The sequence below is a fragment of the Vipera ursinii genome (assembly GCF_947247035.1).
Source record: "Vipera ursinii genome assembly, chromosome: 1".
Classification (NCBI taxonomy): domain Eukaryota; kingdom Metazoa; phylum Chordata; class Lepidosauria; order Squamata; family Viperidae; genus Vipera; species Vipera ursinii.
In genome coordinates, this window is record NC_139512.1 from 24,757,666 (window position 1) to 24,779,711 (window position 22,046).

The window sequence follows — 22,046 nt, forward strand, 5'->3', positions numbered from 1 at the left end:
TATGCCGCCCTCTCTCCCAAAGGACTCAGGGTGGCTAACAACAATAAAAACACAAAATACAAACATTAAAAGGTATTAAATCAAATTATCCCATAAATAGTCCGATTAAAAACACAATAAAACAAAATTAAGAAAACCTCCCTTCCATCAGTCCAGGTCAGCTTGTTGGAAAAGCCATGTTTTAAGGTCACGACAAAAGGAATGGAGATCCGGGGCCATCCGGAGCTCCAAGGGGAATTGATTCCAAAGGGCAGGTGCCCCCACAGAGAAGGCCCTCCCCCTGGGGATCGCCAATCGACATTGTCTGGCTGAAGAGGCCCTCCCTGTGTGAGCGCACAGGGCGATTATTAGTAACAATAGTGTTACTAATTTAAGAACTGCAGAGATTCACTTAATAAATATGACAACACAAGGCATAAAATTGGGCAAAACTCACTTAACAAATTTCTCACTTAGAAACAAATTTTTGGCTCAATTGTGGTTGTAGGTTGAGGACTACCTGCATAATTAAATGTCCTGATTTACACATGGTAAGTGATCTGATTAAGATTTATTGAAATCAAAGCCAGATAAACCAGTTTAGGCAGCTTACAATCAATCGCTCTTAGGCAATTACATATTTATTTAGCACTAAATAAATTATTACTTTATATTTTAGTTTATTTTATGCAAAACAATTACATGGGGGTTACTCCACATTGAATTTAATTTTCAGTATACTACTGAATGTATGCTGTTTCCTTATTAATTTCCTTTGGATACTAACATTCAATTTTTTTCTGAGCTATATTTACAAATATGTGATGAACATTAAATGAGACAAAACTAAGGCAAGAAGCTGTTTCCATCAATTACTAGAACATCTGCAATATATACACACTTTTTTATTTACAATTTTTCAGAAAAATAACTTAAATGACTTTCTTGAAACCTTTTAAAATTGGATATATGTTTTCAAATGCTTCATATATTTCGGAACGGTCTTTGGCACCTAAAAATAATTTTAGAATTAGTTTTAACTACATTTAATTTCATCCCACTACAAAAAAACATGTTCTTAACCTACAGTTCTGTACCACTAACTTGGGGAATAATGAAATTAATTTGTATTTCTATATAATAATATATAGGTGTGCATGTTCAGATATGTTTTTAACTTAATAGAATTAAAGGTGTTCTTAAACAATCAATAGGAAATTGCTTTCCTGAATTTAAGATTATTGTTCTGTATCCTGCATTCTGGGGCTACAGGCAAGAGTATGACTTATTTATTATCATTTTATTTATTTTATTAAATTTAGAGGCTGCCTGATTCCAGATCACTCTGGGTGGTGTACATGATAAAACACAAAGAGAAAGAGAAAGAGAAAAAGAAAGCATGAAAAATCCTGAACTTCCAGATAAATAAATACAATGTCCCAAAAAAACCTAAAAAACAAACAAGCATGAGAGGGGCTTAGTAGCCATCCTACCCTGCCAGGCCTAGGAGCAAAACCAAGTTTTAAGTGACTTTCAAAATGTTGGGACAAGAACTGTACATATCTTCAGGGGAATGCAATTCCAGAGAGCAGGCACAATATAGAAATCCCATTTCCTAAATCCCAATAGATGACACCGTTTTGAACTGAAAGGATCTGGAGTGCACCCACTCTACTCAAGTCTTATTGGAGGGCAGACTTTATTGGAGGTAAATAGATCCTCAGATGCTCAAGCCTATGCTCAAATTGTTCTTTGACATGTTCAGATGATGGGACATGTTCAGATACCTTTTCTCAAACTAAATATGGAATTTCCTCAGTCTCCGCTTGTAAGGCATCCCCACTGCTCTTCTGTGCACCTGTCCCAGTGCAATGTCCAGAATGTCGAGGCATTCAGTGGATATTGACTAATGGTGAATGGAGTAGAAATATTACTTCCCTTGAGTTGGAAATTATATTTTTACTGATGCAACATACAATTACGCTTTTTAAAGTCAGCAGACACATATAGTACTGCTGACTCATATTCAGCTTGTGATCAACTAATTGGAAGTTCCTTTTACATATGCTATAATTAACCTTTTTATCTACCATTATTGCTTTTTCCTACATGAAGAACTTCATGTTCATCTCTATTATATTTCATTATGAATTTATTATGAAGTAGGAAGTATATCATCATTTTTTAGAACTCTTACCGGCCTTTGTAACCAACTATGATATCCTTTCTAGACCCTCCATGGTTGGGGATTGGGGGCACTCTGTTACGAAGTTTCTTGGTGGACAGTTCCAATTGGGGAAATAGGAAAGATCAACCCAATGGCTATTCCTCTGTGTGTGGGGGGGGGTTGCCCCAAGGGTCAGTTTTCTCCCTATTTAACATTCATATAAAGCCATTGGAAGAGATAATCCAAACTTTGGACATTTATATCAAGATAGTGATAATGGCCAACTTTGCACTGTTATGCTAGACTGTTAAGGTCTGCATGAGAGAGAATGGGCTTAACTGAACCTTAGTAAAATGGAGTTACTATTGTCCATTGGGATTTATTGTCTGCTCCAGAGATGTCTCTTGATGAGATGCCACTATTCCTGAAGGAGGTAGTATGATTTGGGGTTCTGGACTCACGGCTCCTGTTAGAACAGGAGATGGAGGCTGTTGTCAGGATGGACTTATTAAGCTTTGATTGGTGTGCCAGTTGCCAACATATCGGAGTGGGAGGAACTTTCTGCAATGATTGATTCCCTCATCACCACCATGTTAGACTATTGCAACGCATTCAACATGAGCTACCTTTGAAAGTCACTTGTGAGCTTCAGTTGATTCAGAATGCAGCTTTTTGTGTCCATGTTTGGCAATAGCATTAGCAATAGCACTTAGAATTACTTACCACTTCATAGTGCTTTACAGCACTTGCTAAGTTTACAGAGCCAGCTTATTGCCCCCAATACTCTGGGTCCTCATTTATCAACCTTTGAAGGATGGAAGACTGACTCAACCTTGACCTGGTCAGGATCAAACTTCTGGCATTGTTAGCCTGCAATACTACATTCTAACCATTGCACCACCATGGCTCAATGAGAGCACATCGCAGCAATATTGTGGGGCCTGTACTTGTTGTCAGCAAGTATTAAAGGGGCTATTTAAAGTATTATAACTTATCTTATAAAATCCTAGGTCTTCTACAGTAGGGGTCCCCAGCCCCTGGACCGTGGTCCATTACCAGGCCTCAGCCTGTTCAAAACAGCTGTGGGAGAGATGGGCAAGTGCATGCTCATGAACCTGCACTTGCCTGAGCAGAGGGCTATTGTATTTGCTTGTGAAACTCCATGTAAGCGGAGCACACTTTTGCTTGTGTGTGAAGCTCCATTCACAAGTGGAGAGCATGCGTACGCCACTCACACAAATAGAGCTGTCTATGTGCTTGTGTGCCTGCTACTCAGACACACACCTCACACCAGGCCACCAAGCCAAAAAGGTTGGGGACTGCTGCTCTACAGCAGCGGTTCCCAACCTTTTGAGTACCAGGGACCGGTTCCGTGGACAGAGGTTTTTCTGTGGACCGGAGGGGGCATGGTTTTGTGTGCTGCTTGCATCTTGCAGATGAGGTTTTGCTTGTGACGCCCGGTTGCTGGCATGCTGTGACCCGGTACTGGTCCACGGATCGGGGGTTGGGGACCCCTGCTCTACAGGACTGCATTCTCCCATTGGAATTTGCCTAGACAGTTCAACTACAGTACCCAACAATTGAAAGTGCACATAACTTAAAAGTTGTCGAAATTGAGAAACACCAGTCTAAAAGAATAGCTTCATTTAGCTCCAACAGAGACTCCTTGAACCACAAGTTTGGCGTTACATAAATTTGATAATAATAATAGTAATATAAGAAATAAATGTGCCCTGCAATGTTTGTGTATGTGTTAGGGATGCAGACACAGACTGCTTATATACAACTTAATCACTTACCAGTTAAAACAACTTTTCCAGACACAAAAATAAGCAGTACAATTCTTGGTTTGACCATCCTGTAGATAAGCCCAGGGAACAGCTCTGGTTCATAACTACAATTTCCAGAAAAAAAATAAAATAGACAAAATTTACTACTTATGAGCCAACAGGTTTATCTTTTAGAGATTTCTTCATTTTTTTTAAAAAATAGCTTTGGAATTTCCAGTGCCTAAAACAGGGGTAGGCAACCTCGGTTCTTTTATGACTCATGGACTTCAACTCCCAGAATTCCTGAGTCAGCTGACTCAGGAATTCTGGGAGTTGAAGTCCATGAGTCATAAAAGAGCCGAGGTTGCCTACCCCTGGCCTAAAAATACAGTCTGTTCTTCCCTGCTATTGTCTCCTTTTAACTCTATCCTGTCGCATTCCTTTTATCAATGACACTCTAATTCCTTAGTTTGCTCTTTGACAAGCAAAAATTACATGTAAAATATTTTGTACCTCAATTTTTATAGTTACAATCAAGTAAGTTACTTCAGTTTGCATAATTACAATAGGAAGGCTGTACTTTTAATTAACTGGATATCTCCTTTCAAAAACACATGATAAAAAAGAGTCAGCTAACAGCCACTTGGTTTACATTCTAGAAAATGGCCTAGAGTCTTTCTAGCATGTGGCATATAAACTGTATGTAGTGAATACATTTTTAAAATGCTGGAGAATGACTTTGTTCAAACACCAGTAAGTGCTACAGCATTTCCCCCTGAATAACATCTCTATATGACAAATTCCTTACATATTGGGATAGCTGTGGGTTCATATGCTGTACACAGCCTACTACTTTGGTCATGCTGCCCCATGTTTCATAGTGCCATCTTTTCTGCCCTATCAAATTTTAATATGCTTTGGAAACTGGTAACTGTACACTATAAAGTAAAGTAGCAGCCTCAGATATAATTTGTATTTTAAATAATATATCTGAGCCCCATACAGACCTTCAATCTAAGAAAATAAAATGGAAGGTGAGATGTAGTGCATAAAGAATGTAAATGCAGTTCCTGTTTTGTGACACATTGAAGCAATTGCATCAGTTTCCAGGGTTACAGATACCACCCTAGAAAAAAAAGACAAGGCTGCTTTAATCAGCTACAGAGGCTGCATTTGCATTTCTGGATGTTTTGAAGTATCTTTTCCAATAGAAATTGAAGCATAAAAAACCCCTAGTAACAACATGTCCACCTTCACATTAAAAAGAGAAAGGTAAAAGGTTGTTAAAATGCCTTGAAAAGATAGAGGGATGGTCAGAAATACCCACACTAGTTGCTTTATGGTAATAGCTGTTTTGTCGGTGCAAATTAGGAATGGCCAGCCTTTTTCTAGAATTTTCATAGCCCACACCCCAATTTCCACATATGCCTCCTGCCCCAAATGTGGACACTTATCCAATGTGTTGCCCTGAGTGCTCAAGCTGAATGGAAAAGAGGGATATAAATAAAAAAGTGTCCAAGTAAATAATACTAGTTGGTGAAATCCTATTTGGTTTTATATGGTTCCCTTGAAACAAACCTAAATGGGATGCACACAAAAACAAAATGGAAGATGAAGATTTTAGAATATTTCAGAAGAACATCAGACCCAGCCAACATGAGCATTTGCACTTAGATTAGTAAGACAACCCAGGATTTGTTGGCAACAAATTCTGATTTTTGTAAGAAAGAGCAAATAGCACAATCTTGTGAGATCATTCAGATCCTGAAAAAAATAACTTGAGTCATGAGTTTCCAAACTCATCATTAATTGAGAAACTGGGCAACAGTTTTTGCATGGATAAATATAAAACTGCTTTCTCTTAGAAGACAGCTAGTTGATACCATAAGATCTTTCATTAGATGCACCACAGAACAGCAAAAACCCAAATGCTAGTCTTTAGATCTGAAGCAAAAGGGCACATTCCAGAATTCAGCAGTCTCCCAAGACTATTTAGCCAACCTATCTGAACAATCAGTAGAAATACAATTTTGATACTCATCTGCCTTTCCCAGCTTAGGTCCCATCGACCATCTCAACCAGCAAGTGAATGGTCAGTTATAATGGAAGTCAAAGTCTTCCTGGTGCTTTTTCCCCTTGCACACCCATGGGGAGAGACATACCTGCTGAATTGTTGATGAGTTAGAACTAATCCTTCTAAGCGGATGGGAAATCTCACATCACAACTGCCCACCATGTTCTGTATTTTGAAATCCAGGAATTTTGCAGGAAATCCGAGCTTCTGTACCACACGAGCATATTTTCTGGCTGCCAGTCGTGACTGCTCTTCACTGCAAATTTACAACAAGCATTAAAAAAAAAAATCCAGCCAGCAAAGCTTTACGACAAGAGTGAGTAATTTCTATTCTTTTAGTCACCTGTATTCTCCCAACTGGTTATTTCGGCTTCTGAAGGTTTCTCATGCCACAATTGCTAGAAATATCTATCATAGTTTCCTGCTACTGAACAAAAAAATTGGAGTGCTATCAGGCACCAGCAACCAGAATTACTCAAATAGCCTGAGTCAGGGACTTTATTGTTTATTGCCTACAAAAATCTCACCAGACTGCTTTTCTTCCCCTGGGAATGACCAGATAAGGGCTCAAGGACTTTGGGGGAGATCAAGTTTATGCCACTTGCCATTGCATAATGACTCAAACTATTTTCTTGAAACCAATTGCTGTTGTTAAATGAGCACTAGTAGTATAGATCCTTTCATACTCAGCCGAACATGTCACTGTCCATGCTAGCTGATGGTTTATGGCAGGCATGTCAAATTTGTGACATCATGCGACATATTACAACTTGTTCGCCATTGCCAGTAATGGGGTGGGCACGGTTTCGATGTGATGCATCCAGTCTGCGGGCTGGCAGTTTGACATGCCTGGTCTATGGGAACTGTAGTTCAGCACACCTGGTAAGTAGCAGGTTTGGGAAGATTAATAAACCATAGTGTGGTGGAATATTACAAGAACATTTCTATTTTTTTAAAAAATGGTATTTCCAGGGGCTCTATATTTGACAATGCACTAGTTCAGGGGTGTCAAACTCAATTTCATTGAGGGCCGCATCAGCATTGTGGTTGCCCTCAGGGGGCTGGGTGGGTATGGCCAGGGTGGGTGTGGCCTACTGGGTGGGCGTGGCTAGAGTGCGTATGGCCTACTGGATGGGCATGGCCAGCTCTACATCGTTGGCATCAAGGGTGCCTATGGGGGCCTGGGCAGGAGTGGGACAGTTCTGAGGGTCTCTGGCAGAAGGAGGGTCTCTGGGCCAGGGCCAAGGCAGTGGGGGCCGTTCCCTCATTGTTTCCAGGATGGCTTCGCAGGCCACATGAAACCACTTTGCGGGCTGGATCCGGCCCCCGGGCCTTGTGTTTGACATGTCTGTGACTAGTTGGTCTTGTGGCACTAAATAATTAATTAATCAGTATTCCCAGTGCAATAAATGTACATGTACTTATTGCCTTAAAAACATTTAAAAGATGTTGGCTGTTTCTTAGGATGGTTACAAGTGTTGTTGTCTGATGCCCAGCCTAAACTAGATGGAGTTTTAATGGTCTGAATCAATCACATTAGCCTTATATCACAACAATCCTATCCTTAGATGAGGAATTTTGTAAAGTTTAGCATTCCTACCTTTTGGCTCCTGTGCACACCATTTTACCAGAACTAAATATAAGGGCAGTTGTTCTTGGTTCTCTAATTCTCATAATTACAGCAGCAAATCTCTAAAATTCAGAAAAATCCAAATTTGAAATCCTTTTAAAATTATATTAGTCACTTTATGAATATTTATTTATTTGTATCTTGCTATTATTTTTTTACAAATAACTCAAGGTGGTGAACATATCCAGTACTCTTTCTTCTTTCTATTCTCTCCACAACAGCAGCCCTGTGAGGGGAGTTGGGCTGAGAGTGAGTTACTGGCCCAAGGTCACCTAGCTGACTTTCATGGCTAAGGAAGGACTAGAATTCATAATCTCCTGCTTTCGAGCCTTAATCGCTAGACCATTGAAAACCATAAACATTTTTCTTCCCATTCTATCCTTATTTTGAGATTGCTTCAATAGTTGCAAGTGACCTTACCAGCCTGGGGAAATATAAACCCTTACATAAATAGGTCTCTCCTTGTAAAAGATAGCTTATAAACATTGACAATGAAATCTATAATAAAAAATGTGAATGCAGCCTTTTATCTATTCAAATGATTTATATGTTCTGATATATTTGGACTTACAATAGGCCTGTGAGGACTATCCAGCTAATTGAGACAAAGGGATTGCTTTTTTTCAAGAGAAGCCTAGTTCTAAATAGGTATCAAATCCAGCCAAACTTACATTAAGTCTGATTTCTTTCTTTGTTCTGACATTTAATTAGACAAACATCTAACATTATTATTTTCTATTCAAAATTAGGAAATGCATAGCCTCAATTTTGCTGACTATTCTTTAGATAGGCAGGAAATTATTATTTTTATTTATAATCTTCTGGTAGTCTGTTAATCTGCAACATCTCCTTGAGAAAGCATTCATTTGTAGCAGACCAACACCATTTTGTGATCTGCTTGGGATACTGTATTTTCTTTTGCGATTTTTAGGGCTTTTATTTTTTATTTTTTCAAAAAATAAAGTTTGATTTTCTTAATCTCTGATGGGCTTGAAATATCTAATCAGATACAGTACCTTTATGCTACTTACCCAAACAATAATATTATTTACTTTTAATTACCAGAAAACATTAAACTTTCTCTTGGAATCCAAAGCTAAAAGGGCGATGCCAAATGTAGTTACAGCAAGAACTAGCAAGCTATTACCCCAAAGCAGGAAACAGACCAGTGTGAATTGGCTTGCTGGAGAGGAATTCACATTAACAATGTAGAAATTGTGTGGGCTACATACAACTGGCTTGGAACATGCAGGGCAGGATGTTTCAAATTTTTTTTCCCCAACAGATAAGTGAATATTGTTTTTTTACTTTGAAAATGTTTTGCTTCTCATCCAAGAAGCTTCTTCAGTTCTCTTTCGAGTTCTCAGTTCTCACAACTTCAATTCTCAGAACTGAAGAAGCTTCTTGGATGAGAAGCGAAACGTTGTCAAAGAAGAAAGTCCAGTTGCTTTTTGGAAAAAGCACTTTTGGATCAACCGTGACCTGGATGACTGAGAATCTCTATACAGATGCAAAGCAGAAATTAATTCTTCAATAAAAGCAGGGAAGAATAGGTCAGATAGCATAGGGAGTGGGATAATATAGACTAACACAACAAATTGCTCTTTGGTTATAAAATATAAATGGAAGTAGAGTTGACTTTCCAGAGTCTCAAAAATACTGCTTTGGGTAGCCATATATTTTGAGCTCAGCAAGATATGCTAGCCAAGCCTTGGAAAAGTTATGGAGATGTTATGGGGTTGTCAGGAATGAGTCCTTGCGTTCTATAGGCAGTCTTCTATAGCAAAATAATAGCAGAGTGAATATAGATAAGAAATGAGCAAAGCATGGCGATTCTAAGTAGACATTCACTGGCCAGGACACTACTATGAAACCAGTTTGGAAAAGGCAAACTTAAAGAGAATCTATTTGGGCCAAGCAATTGCTTGGAACATCTTTAGAGAGGTTAGATTTTGAAGAGAAGCAGCCTCAGAGGTGGAAAAAAAAAATCCTTAGATGAGAGAGCGAACTAGTGCTTACCTTTGGATTATATTCTGCATTTCTGGCATGAAGGGCTATATTCTTTAGGTCCAATTTGCAAGCCAAATTTACAGTGGCTACTATGTTCCTGGCAGAACAACAGGGATAAAAAAAGCCTTTAGGAACTTTATATAAAAGGAGTGCAATAGCATAAGTAAAAACAGCTTCTTTTTCATTTTTCTTTTTACTCCAACAGTCATCAGAGGCTCTTGAATTCTTTTTTTTAAAAAAAAATATTATTTTATTGTTTCATTAAAAAACACAAGTAGTACATTGTATTATTTGGGTACAGTGGTATTTATACTGTGTTATGCTGAGCAGCGGCCCTTAACCTTTTGAGCACCAGGTTCTGTGGAGAGAGGTTTTTCCGTGGACCAGAGGGGTCATGGTTTCGCATGCTGCCTGCATTCTGTGGACGGGGCTCCACTTGTTTGTGCAGACTGTTTTCTGGCATGCCGTGGATGGGTGCCTGTCCATGGACTGGGGGTTGGGGACCCCTGATCTAGAGATTATCAACTCTGATAATTCAGGGCTATCTGATTCTTACAGCATTTTCCTACTTGTACCCGAATGTGACACAAACATTTCTGTCCTGGAAACAACTTTTTTTCTAATGACAAAACTGTGTTCTGTACCAGCCTACTACTGGCCCTGCAGATAAGGCAGGGACAACCCCTTTACAAGAAGGCAAGAGGCTGGAACTAAGCCTGCCAAATTTATGGACACAAAAGCAAACAGAGCAAAAACAAGACACGAACCATGAAACAGGAGCTATTCAAACGGTTGCCTTCAGCAAACCAGCCCTCCCACGCATTCCCCTTTTAAACAGTTCAGGACGTGGCTTCTCTCTGCCTCCTTCCGAGGTGCCCCATTGCCTTCCTCTGCTTACTCCTGATTGACTGCCTCCTGCGTTGGGCGTCCTTGAACAGGGCCAGCTGTGGGTCATCTTCATCCACGCTGTCAGGCTCACACAGCTGGGTCTGCGTCGTAACCAGGTGGGAGGGGCCTGGCTGAGGGCTCTCATCAGCAAGCTCTCCAAAACCCCCCTCCTCCTCCTCTGAATCGTCCGACCCAACTGCCGAACCCACAGGCTGACCCTGAATCACAACAAACTGGTACCAGCAACAGAGAGAGCAAATTTCTTGCTGATATGTTTTTCTGCCAACACAAAGGCTGGAAGATAGCAATGGGACTAGACTTGATGATGTTCTAGTATCCACAGCATATACTTTGCCATGTTAGGCTTTTCTTAGTAGTTTTGCTAAAATGTTATCAAGGTGAAAAATCCACATACTGCTTAATCTTTTCAAGACATCTGCTGAATCTAAAGATATGATTAACAGTGTCTGGTCCCCAACAGAATTGTTGAAAACCATAACCCAAAATTTGACTCTACTGAACTGTCTTTTGCCTTCTGACAGTTCTCTTTAAAAAAAAAGCATTTCTAATTATAATATTTAATTGCAATACAAGCAAAAAGAATCAAAGGATAGATAAGGAAAAAAGGAAAAGAATTATGACTTGTGCCCTTCATTCTATTGAGTAGTACCCATCTTATTCTTCCCCTCCATCTTACTCTGTAATTATACAGGATTCTGGATGGCTCAACTGAGCAGTGCTTCTTTCATGATACTGAGTTATGTTTATCAGAAGGGAAGGAAAGTGGACACCTTCATTATTTAGGCCAGCTGGTGAGCAAGATCTCTCTTCTCTCCACCCTGAAATTATAAAGGGTACATCAAAATAACTAAAAACATGGAGAAACAGCCTTAAAGATGAAGGATGTGCAGCTGAACCATGCTATGAAAAAATTAAGAGGCTGAAATATTTGATAGACCCTTGCTGTCTTGCTTGAAGAGGAGAGTAAGAAATAGACAGTGGTGGAAACTGCCCAGGATTGTTTGGATTTTAAAAAAGTAGGCATTAGAAACATGGGTAGTTTGAAACACTCAAAAGATAGTTTACTATAAAAGACACTTTTGTTTTATGTACGTCTGTTACCTTGTATTATAAGAATTGGCCATCCCATTCTGGAAAACTGTTTTTTTTATCAAATGTTGAATATGATGATGCTGTGTTATTGTAAATGTCTCAAAAATATTGTATGGTTTTACAGTTGGCAATTTTTGCACACAAAGCTGCTTAATAAATTTCCATATCTTAACTTATAAAAAGTCCTGTTGTCATTTGAAGATGATTGGTTTCCATCAGAGTCAGAGGACTTAGCAGCAATAGATAATTTGATGCCCTCAGCCTGTTCTCAAATTGTTCTCAAATTCAAGTGCGTAGTTTTGTTCTGTGCCTCTAAGTAGATGCAGATTGTCACATTGGCTTTGTGGATGTGTCCTACTAAGAGTACTTTTTAGAGGTTTTCCAATTTGGCAACCCCCAGCCCTCTCCTACCCAATTCAGTAACACCTTCAGTGCGAGTCAATGTAGGGTTTGCTGCCTGTTTATATAATATAGCTTGCCCTGCTAGTTTTGCTGGGGTACCTTGTTTTCTGCATGTCTAGTATTGATGCCTGCTTATCTGAGTGTTGGCTGATGAAGGCAATGTGGTTCCCTAGGAAACAAAAAGACTAGAACACATCCCCTTCAGCAATCAACATTACTTGGTTGGGTAATGAAACCCCTGCAAGCCCAAAAATTCAAGCTCAAATAGCACCAAAAACTCCATAGCATCATCTCCTTCTGTTCTCTCTACTGAAGTTCGTCTCTTCTTCTTTGCAAATTTATTTGCCATAGCTTCTAGCCCATTTTACTATTTTAGTAAGAGGGAGAGGCTATGCTTCCTACCTGCTCTGAAATGGCTCAAGGTTTACTTCTTTGATTGGTAAAGAATTTTACAATATTTTAACCCTCAGAACATAGTAAAAAGATCTATCAAATGCTTAACTGAAGTTGGTAGACCACCAAAATATCCTCACTCAGCCAATAAAATTGCCCAACTGAGCCCTCACAACAGTGGCACAACTCTGACATGGATACACCAAACAACTTGCTACCTTTGAAGAGGTCTTGTGAATTCTGATGCTAATATTTCCTTCCTTTTAGTTAAACCTGGCTCTTTGAGACTATGTCATCTTCCAGAATTATTTTTTCCCCATTTCCCAATCTAGTTTACAGCATAAGGTTTGTCAGATACTGCCACGGAGCTAATAGATAGCAGGCCACATTCTACTACTTTCAGTTGAAAGTGAATGAGGCAAAAACTTAGATTTTCTAAGCATGTATCAGTGAGTCTGACATCACAAATTACTCTAAGCCATAATTTAATGTAGATTAAATATCATTTGAAACCACTCAAGAGTGGTTCATTTATACAGTATGTTATAGTTAAAGAAAACGAGTAGTACTTAATGGAACTACATCTACATGGAGGGAAGTAAGCAGTAGGGTATCACAAGATTCTGTCCTAGGCCCAGTACTCTTCAACATCTTCATAAATGACTTAGATGAGTGGAGAGAAGGGGAACTTATCAAATTTGCAGTTGATACTAAGCTAGCAGGAATAGCCAACACCCTAGATGATAGACTCAAGATCCAGATGGATCTTGACAGATTTGAACACTGGGCCCTATCTAACAAAATGAAATTCAGTGTAGAGAAAAATAAAGTCTTACACTTAGGCAAGAAAAAACAAAAGTACAGATATAGATTGGGTGAAACTGGGGAAGAGTTTTAATCATGGTTATGTCCCATTTTGCCCTGCCTACCACCACCCATCCCTTTTCTGTAATTTTCTACTAGCCAAATTTTTCCCTTCCATTGTACAAGATTGTCCACATTTAAGACCGGCTCTTCTTTCTCAGAAATTGTTATGTTGGGGGAACATTCATGCAGTGGACAATCACTTAAGTATGAGCCAGCAGTGTGCTGCAGCTGCCAAAAAAGCCAATGCAGTCCTGGGCTGCATCAATAGAGGGATTACAATCAAGATCACGTGAAGTAATAATAATAATAATAATAATAATAATAATAATAATAATAATAATAATAATAATAATAATAATAATAATAATAATAATAATAATGTTGGAAGGGACTTTGGAGATCATCTAGTCCAACCCCCTGCTCAGGCAGAAAACCCCATATCATTTCAGACAAGTGGCTGTCCAGTCTCTTCTTAAAAACCTCTAGTGTTGGAGCATTCACCACCTCTGGAGGCAGGTTGTTCCACTGGTTAATTGTTCTAACTGTCAGGAAGTTTCTCCTTAGTTCTAGGTTGCTTCTCTCCTTGACTAGTTTCCATCCGTTGCTTCTTGTCCTGCTTTCAGGTGCTTTGGAGAATAGCTTGACTCCCTCTTCTTTGTGGCAGCCCCTGAGATATTGAAACACTGCTATCATGTCACCCCTTACCCTTCTCTTCATTAAACTACACATACCCAATTCCAGCAACCGTTCCCTATATGTTTTAGCCTCCAGTCCCACAATCATCTTTGTTGCTCTTCTCTTTCTAGAGTCTCAACATCTTTTTTACATTGTGGTGACCAAAACTGGATGCAGTATTCCAGGTGTGGCCTTACCAAGGCATTGTAAAGTGGTATTAGTACTTCACGCGATCTTGATTCTATCCCTCTGTTAATATCACTTTATAAGGCCTTGGTAAGACGACACTTGGAATATTGCATCCAGTTTTGGTCACCAAATCCAAAAATATGTTGAGACTCTAGAAAGAGTGCAGGGAAGAGTTACAAAGATGATGAGGGGACTGGAGGCTAAAACATGAAGAACGGTTGCAGGAATTGGGTATGGCTAGTCTAGTGAAGAGAAAGAGTAGGGGTGACATGGTAGCAGTTCTCCAGGATTTATAGGGCTGCCACAAAGAGGAGGTGGTCAACCTATTTTCCAAATTTCCAAAGCACCTGAAGGCAGGGCAAGAAGCAATGGATGAAAACTAATCAAGGAGAGAAGCAACCTAGAACAATTAATCAGTGGAACAGCTTGCCTCCAGAGGTTGTGGCTGCTCCAACACTGGAAGTTTATTTTTTAATATAATTTTTTTATTAATTTTCTAATTTTACAATCATGAGTAGTTAATAAACAATGTGTTGTCTGGGTCCATTGGTAATTCAGTGGTACATATGAACTTTCTCAGTCTAGTTCCAATACTACACTATCCAGTGCTTCCTTGTACCTCTCTTGTTCTAATGGCATTTTCCCACACTGGACAAATACAATTCTTGTTACTGTTAATACATATACAATTAAATATAGACATCTTCATCACTTTTTTCTGATATACATAATATTGATAGTGTCAGTTTATAATATCTTTTCTAGCCAGAACTTATCTCAATTGCTTTTGCACTTAAAATCCATTTGTTCAATCAATATCCTGTTTTTCTGGTTTTTAAAATTTTTTAATTTCCCATCAATTTCAAAATATCTCTAACACTTACAATTTTCTCATAATAAATTATATTTGGGTAACCAAAAGCTTCCCTTATTCAAACCCTTTTAGAATTTTCATATTTCCCATCTCATAAAAAGATGAAGGTAAAGGTTTCCCCGCACATGCGTGCTAGTTGTTTCCAACTCTAGGGGCCAGTGCTCATCTCCGTTTCAAAGCCAAAGAGCCAGCGCTTGTCCGAGGACGTCTCCGTGGTCATGTGGCCGGCATGACTAGACGCCAAAATATAGCAAAAATATAATATAGCAAAATATAATATTCTAGTTACAAATCCTATCCTTCTAATTATAATACTTGTATTTCTAACAATTATCTATTTTCTCAACCATATTCAAACATCTGTTTAGTAGTATATTATCCCACCTAATAGGTCAAAGCCACTATTTTTTTTCAGTCTTACTCTAGCTTTCTTCCTTTGCCAAATAACTTTCCAAGTCAGTGCATTTGAATCATCAAGTAATTCATATCTCTTTATGTATATACTGTTTGGAATGAGGAAGAGAATTTGATTGAAGTATTTTTGGAAGAATGCTCAACCCATTTATATTCATTAAACAGCCTCCATCCTTCTTCTTCAGTTTTTCTTTTCATTTCTTGTTTGTCAATATTCAGCATTTCTCCTAACAGCTTTATCATCCATTCGATTAGCTCTTCTTCCTTATCCTCAAATGTGTTCTGAGATTTTGACCAGTAAGATATCTTTTCCATTTCTGGTGTTATCACTGCATCTTCTAATTTTTCATTTGTCTGTTAATTCCTTCCTTTAGGTCCTCCATCTTTGGATCCGTTTCTTCTAATTTTCCTTCTGTTTTCTGGATTACTAGTTCCTTCTTTGCAGTCATTGTCTGGATCTGTAAGTTTAGATTAGAAAATTGTTCTTTTATCTCATTTGCATTATTTTAGTCTCATTATGAGATAAAACAATTGTCCATTGGATTGATTTCAACATAGAAAGAATTTCTGAGATCCATTAACATTTTCTTGTTGGTATATCAAGCTGGGGGCTTTGGAGACAAGTGTTAAAGATGGTTTTTTACCATTTAAGGCTAAGTATGAAACTCCCATTTTGTTTTTGTATGTAGTCTTTATAGTCCAATAGGGTCCCCAACATAGATAAGCAGCCCAAGAGGGTTTTTTCCCCTTTTCCCCAGCTGCAGTCTGTAAAAGTGAAAGCTTCCAGAAACAACAAAGAATCTTATCTAGGTCCGGGTTTCAAGCCAAGTTTCCTTTAAGGATAATAAATTGTAGTGCTGTGGTTTGCCACTAGCTGTCATTGACACCGTCTTCCAGCTTTCCAAATCCAAGCCTATTTTACAGACTTTCAAATATCTTTTCTAAGAAAAACTCTCAAAAGTACTTTTAGTCCCCAAATTTCAAAGCTATATATCTGTATTAATTCCAAATTGATCTTGTAGTTTTCTCCCATTTTCCCCCAAAGCAATTAATTCACTGCTTTTCTTTTCCTGAGGGAGTGGGGCAAAAACTTCCCTTTCTCATCAGGGAGGATTCTTTGCTTTGGGCATTCTTTTTTCCAGGAGAGTAGTATTAAGGTCATAAAAAGAGGATAAAGTCTCACCCAGTTACATCCACGTTGCTCAAATAGTGCTTGTTAGTGCTTATCTTTGGTTGTCAGCAGCTTCTGACTGGCCACACAAATGTAGCCAGTCTTTCCTCCACCAGTTTTGAGGGCTTCCTTGGATCCAGCGGAGGGGCCGCCATTCCTCCTTGATTGATGAGCGTCCCCTCCTTCGTTGCCTCTTCGGGGTGACCTTCAACCCTTTTTAGGGTCTCCAGTGGGGCAAAATTGAATATGGAAGACGGAGACCCATCTTCCTGCGCCCATCACGCCATGACACCTAACCAGAAGTCCTTCAACAACACTGGAAGAGACTGAACAACCATTTGTCTGAAATGATATAGGTTTCCTGCCTGAGCAGGGGGTTGGACTAGAAGACCTTGAAGGTCCATTCCAACTCTTTTATTCAGTATTCTGTAAACCAGGCTTAAAAGCAGTAACTGAGAGGGATTTTGGAGTCTTAGTGGACAATCAGTTAAATATGAGCCAATAGTGTGCAGCAGTAGCCAAAAAAGCCAATGCATTCCTAAGTTGCATTAACAGAGGGATTCAATCAAGATCACATGAGATCTAATACCACTCTATAAAGCCTTAGTAAGACCACACCTAGAATACTGCATCCGATTTTCGTCTCCACAACTATAGAAAAGATGTTGAGGCTATACAAAGTGCAGAGGAGAGCAACAAAGATGATTAGGGACTGGAGGCTAAAACAAATAAAGAATGGTTACAGGAACTGGGCATGGCTAGTCTGGTGAAGAGAAGGACTGGGGGAGACATGATAGCATGTTCCAATATTTGAGGTGCTGTCATAGAGAGGAGGAGATCTACCTATTTTCCAAAGCACCTGAAGGCCAGACAAGGAGTAATGGATGGAAATTGATCAAGGAGATATTCAACCTAGAAATAAGGGGAAATTTTCTGACAGTGAGAACAATCAACCAATGGAACAGTTTGCCTCCAGATGTTGTGGGAGTTTCATCACTGGAAGCTTTCAAGAAGAGACTGGACTGTCATCTGTCAGAAATGATGTAGGGTCTCCTGCTTGGGCTGGACTAGATGACCTACAAGGTCCCTTCCAACTCTATTATTCCAATTCTAATTCTAAAAGCATTGCTTAGTCATGATATGTGAATAACCATCTAAAGCAACACTTACTGAAAATGAACTGCAAACTGATGGGAGGGGGAGGATGGAAATGCAGGTCTCTCTATGATTTACATTAGGTTTTAAAATCCACTCCCATCTACTCATCCAAGTATTAATATAGCTGTAATCCTGCTTTATATTCGAATTTTCCAATCACTTTGAATTTAGTCTTGATTATATGCTGAAAAGCTATCACTCATATTGTGCAGGTCTGTTTCCAATAATACGATAGAAATTGCATTTAAATATAGAGGCCATATTTATATTTGGACAGGAGATTACCAGGGAATATCAGAGCTGTATGCTAAACTGGGAAGCATAGTCATTCTGGAAAAAGCTAATGGCAAGTCACTTCGGTACTGTTGCCTAGGAAACTTAACAATTGTATCTTTGCCCCTTTTTTCATGCCATATGCTTGACTTATTCATAGCTTACTCAATCAAACTTTTGGGACTGAATATTCTACCGAATCATTAACTACTCCCACTAATTGTGTTTTCAATAACATGCTTGACTAAAATGAGGCAAATGCCAATGTGCCTAATCAACTAGCTTTTGAGTAAAACTTACTGTAATTGTGGGACAATGCCAGAAGCTTCTGAAGTAGGAGTCACAGGAGTCATGGGGGTCATGGAGGGACACGTCCCAGATAAATCAGCCAATGGCTGAATTGCATTTTCATCCCTCTGTTGGGACCCCCCACTGTCTTCTGAGAAGATTCCACTGCCTTGTATTCCCAGCTGGGGGCTTTGATATTCTTCCAGCATGTTGTTGTTGTTGCCATGTTTGCCATCTTGTCCAAAATCATCTGGCAGGAAGCTGAGATCTACCGAAGAGAAGTCTTTGCCTTGGTCAGGCTGAGGAGTAAACAATGTGCCCGGAATGACAGAAATAGGCAAATCTGACCCAAAGGGACTCATGGGAGAATACATTTGAGGGCTATTTGATGGAAGATCATCCTTCAAGGAGAGAGGACAGAAAACATTTCAGGGACTTTGATTTTATGGATTCCTAAAGCACTACACCGAGTACTAGCTCCTTAGTAACACCATAATTTCCTTATGTACTACATTGATGCATGGTATTTAATGACTTAGCTTTGACTGTTGTACAAAATCAGGAGGTAAATGGAAGAAGCAGAGCTTCTTTTAAACACACACACACACACACACACACACACACAGTAGTAAAACTTAAAAGTCAGGCTTCCAAACCACAAGCAGAAGCTCAGTTGACAACCTCAGGTTTTGTGGAGAAATTTTACTGATATGTACAATAGCAAATGATTTTTGATTTTTAATAAGACTAATAAACAGCTTTATGCCTTTTTTCAGGATGGAAGAGGCATTGTTTTTAAAATATACCAGGATGCTCCTGGACCCTGAATTTTAAGAGATACTGTTTTTCTCCCTTGAATAATCTCTCTACAATATTATAATTCTAAATACATTTGGAAGCAAATTCCATGAATCTCCCAATTTTTACTTCTAGGCAAATCAAGTTAATTATTTATTCCATGAATTCAGAAGAGATCAGTGTTATTCTTAAAGGGCCCTGCCAGAGAAATTACTTCTTGTTTATCCTTATTAGGTATGATTGACAACCCTAGGTTGTGATTTTAAAAAATCAGAATACTGGTAGTACTTATTCTAATACTTCTTAAAAGGCACGAGATTTTGTGAGTTGCTGCTTATTTCATCAGTTATAGGATCTGGTTACGCATCTGATGAAGTAAAGATAGAACTAGCCATTCTCTACATGTGATCAAGTGGACAGCAATTCATGAAATCACATGTCTTTTAATAAAAAGTGTTAGAAAAATCACTACCAAATTTCTCATTTCTCACCATCATAGATTAATACAACTCCCCATACAACTTGCCTTGGTGGAGCCTTGGTGGAGCAGTGGGCTAATGCCTCCTTAAGTAACACCAGCTGCCTGCAATTAGTGCAGGTTCGCATCCCACCAGGCTCAAGGTTGACTCAGCCTTCCAAGGTAGGTAAAATGAGGACCCAGATTGTTGGGGGCAATAAGCTGACTTTGTAATAATGCTGCTGGGGGGGGGGGGCGAAAGCCCTAGTAAGCAGGCATATACATAGAATGAAGGCTATTGCTAAGCACATTGATTTGTGCTTTAAATTGTAAGCTGCCCTGAGTCTTTGGAGAAGGGCAGGATATAAATGGGATTTTAAAAAAAAAACTATGCTGGCTCAGGAATTCTGGGAGTTGAAGTCCACGAGTCATAAAAGAACCAAGGTTGCCTACCCCTGCCTTAGATGTTTTGAAATCACCACGTTGGTTTGGCTATAACTCATGAACTGTCTTAGGCAACTATGGTGCCAAGTGGAACAATGGGAAGTGCTAATGACTCAGCAAATCCCCAATTTAAATCATCTAGCCTGTTGTTAATTTAACAGAGAATCTACCACCCCTTAATGCATAGTTTGTCATTTGGTAACACTTATCTGGAATTATCTTATCATTAGAACACACATATATAAGCTGAATCTAGTAGAATAAATAAGATCAAACAGGCACATTGTCCTTCTTACAGGCTGCCAGCCAATATAATAGGCTGAGAATGTCACATAGATAAGATACTTGCTAAATTTATTGAGGCAGGATATTTGTACCTTTAGGAAGCAAGAAACAAAAAAGTTTTACCAATCAAAGATAATGATTTATTTTAGCCAAACAGAACAGCTTCCTAGTCCAGCCTGCAGCCCTAGAATTTCACAATATTCCTCACCAAATCCCACTCTGCTTAGCTTCACAGTTAATGTATAACTCTAGGATTTCCTAGCCATAGAAAAAAAGATAATTTTTTTCCAAATAATAACTGACATTAGAGAAAGGTTCCAACACACTTATACATAATTGGTTTTTATGGCTTCACAAAATAAACTAGTAATATACATTTTAAGATTAGCACAACAAAATACATTAAAATGTAGTCCCCATTCACATGAACACAAGCACAAAAAGATACATCAGAGCCATTCTTATACTAACCTAAACTAACAACCTTGACTTTACCTGGCTTGAACACTCATCTAGGTAGCTTTCCAATGAGAATTCCCCATCCATGGATGGCTTCTAATAGTACTGAGTAAATTAACAAAAATCCAATCCTGCTGTTTCTTGTTCAGTTACTGAGTGAAAACCCTTTTAGAGTAGAGAGAAGTTAAAAATTGCTATTCTAAAAGAAAGTCAACTGCAGCCATTCTCTTTCTACCTTAAAGCCTTTAAGCCTAAATAACGCCAGGCAGCTGAGTAAGGTATGGACCTCTTTATCTGAGAAGAGAATTAAGTGTTCCTTCATTAAAATTAGAGCATTAAAATCACCTGTGTGCTACTTCAGTAAGTCTTGTGGATCCCTTAAGCAAGCAGGCAATATTTTGATGGCCAAGAGTTACATTTAATGTTGTAAATGTGTAAGTTATACAATAGGTCATACCAAGAGCTTAGTGCTGTTTCTATGCTTTATTGACAATTAAGATGATACTGTAGGGTAGATAGTATTTTTTTTTCTTTTTCCCACCTCAAAAATCTTAACTCCCAATTTCTGGCAACTCTGGTCAATAGAGGCTTGTGGGCTACAAGAAAGGAGTTATTTGTAGGCCTCCATGCAACCCTAAGGACTCAGGTTGCTGAGTCTTGCTTTGAATGAACCAAAACATTAATTCTGTAGGATTTTCCCAGAAAAAAATGGATATATTTGTCCAACAGGTTGACTATAATTAACTGAATCAGGATTTGGACATGTATGACCCAATGTTCTTTAGACTAACTACACAAGACATTGAACTAAATTATAGTTGGCAACCTATGATCAGGGGACTGGAGGCTAAAACATATAAGGAACGGTTGCTGGAATTGGGTATGTCTAACTTAATGAAGAGAAGGAATAGGGGTGACATGATAGCAGTGTCCCAATATTTGATGGGCTGCCACAAAGAAGAAAGGAGTCAAGCTATTCTCCAAAGCGCCCAAAGGCAGGACAAGAAGCAACGGATGGAAGCTAGTCAAGGAGAGAAGCAACCTAGAACTAAGGAGAAACTTCCTGACAGTTAGAACAAGTGGAACAACCAGCCTCAAGAAGCTGTGAATGCTCCAACACTGGAAGTTTTTAAAGAAGAGACTGGACAGCCATTTGTCTGAAATGGTATAGGGTTTCCTGCCTGAGCAGGGGGTTGGACTAGATGACCTCCAAGGTCTCTTCCAACTTTATTATTATTATTTATACCTGTGGGTCAATGCTTATGAAAA

General features: G+C 38.9%; 1 protein-coding gene across 1 annotated transcript; it reads right to left on the minus strand.

Annotated features, from left to right (window-relative positions):
- Window positions 1–385: 385 nt before the first annotated feature.
- Window positions 386–18,696, minus strand: TBPL2 (TATA-box binding protein like 2; the record flags this gene model as incomplete). Its single annotated transcript, XM_083352814.1, has 6 exons — window positions 386–991; window positions 3,946–4,040; window positions 6,078–6,245; window positions 7,590–7,681; window positions 9,639–9,726; window positions 18,347–18,696. The coding sequence occupies 6 exons, from the start codon at window positions 18,694–18,696 to the stop codon at window positions 912–914; spliced, it is 873 nt and encodes a 290-aa protein (XP_083208940.1). The 3' UTR covers window positions 386–911.
- Between the last annotated feature and the right edge of the window lie 3,350 nt (window positions 18,697–22,046).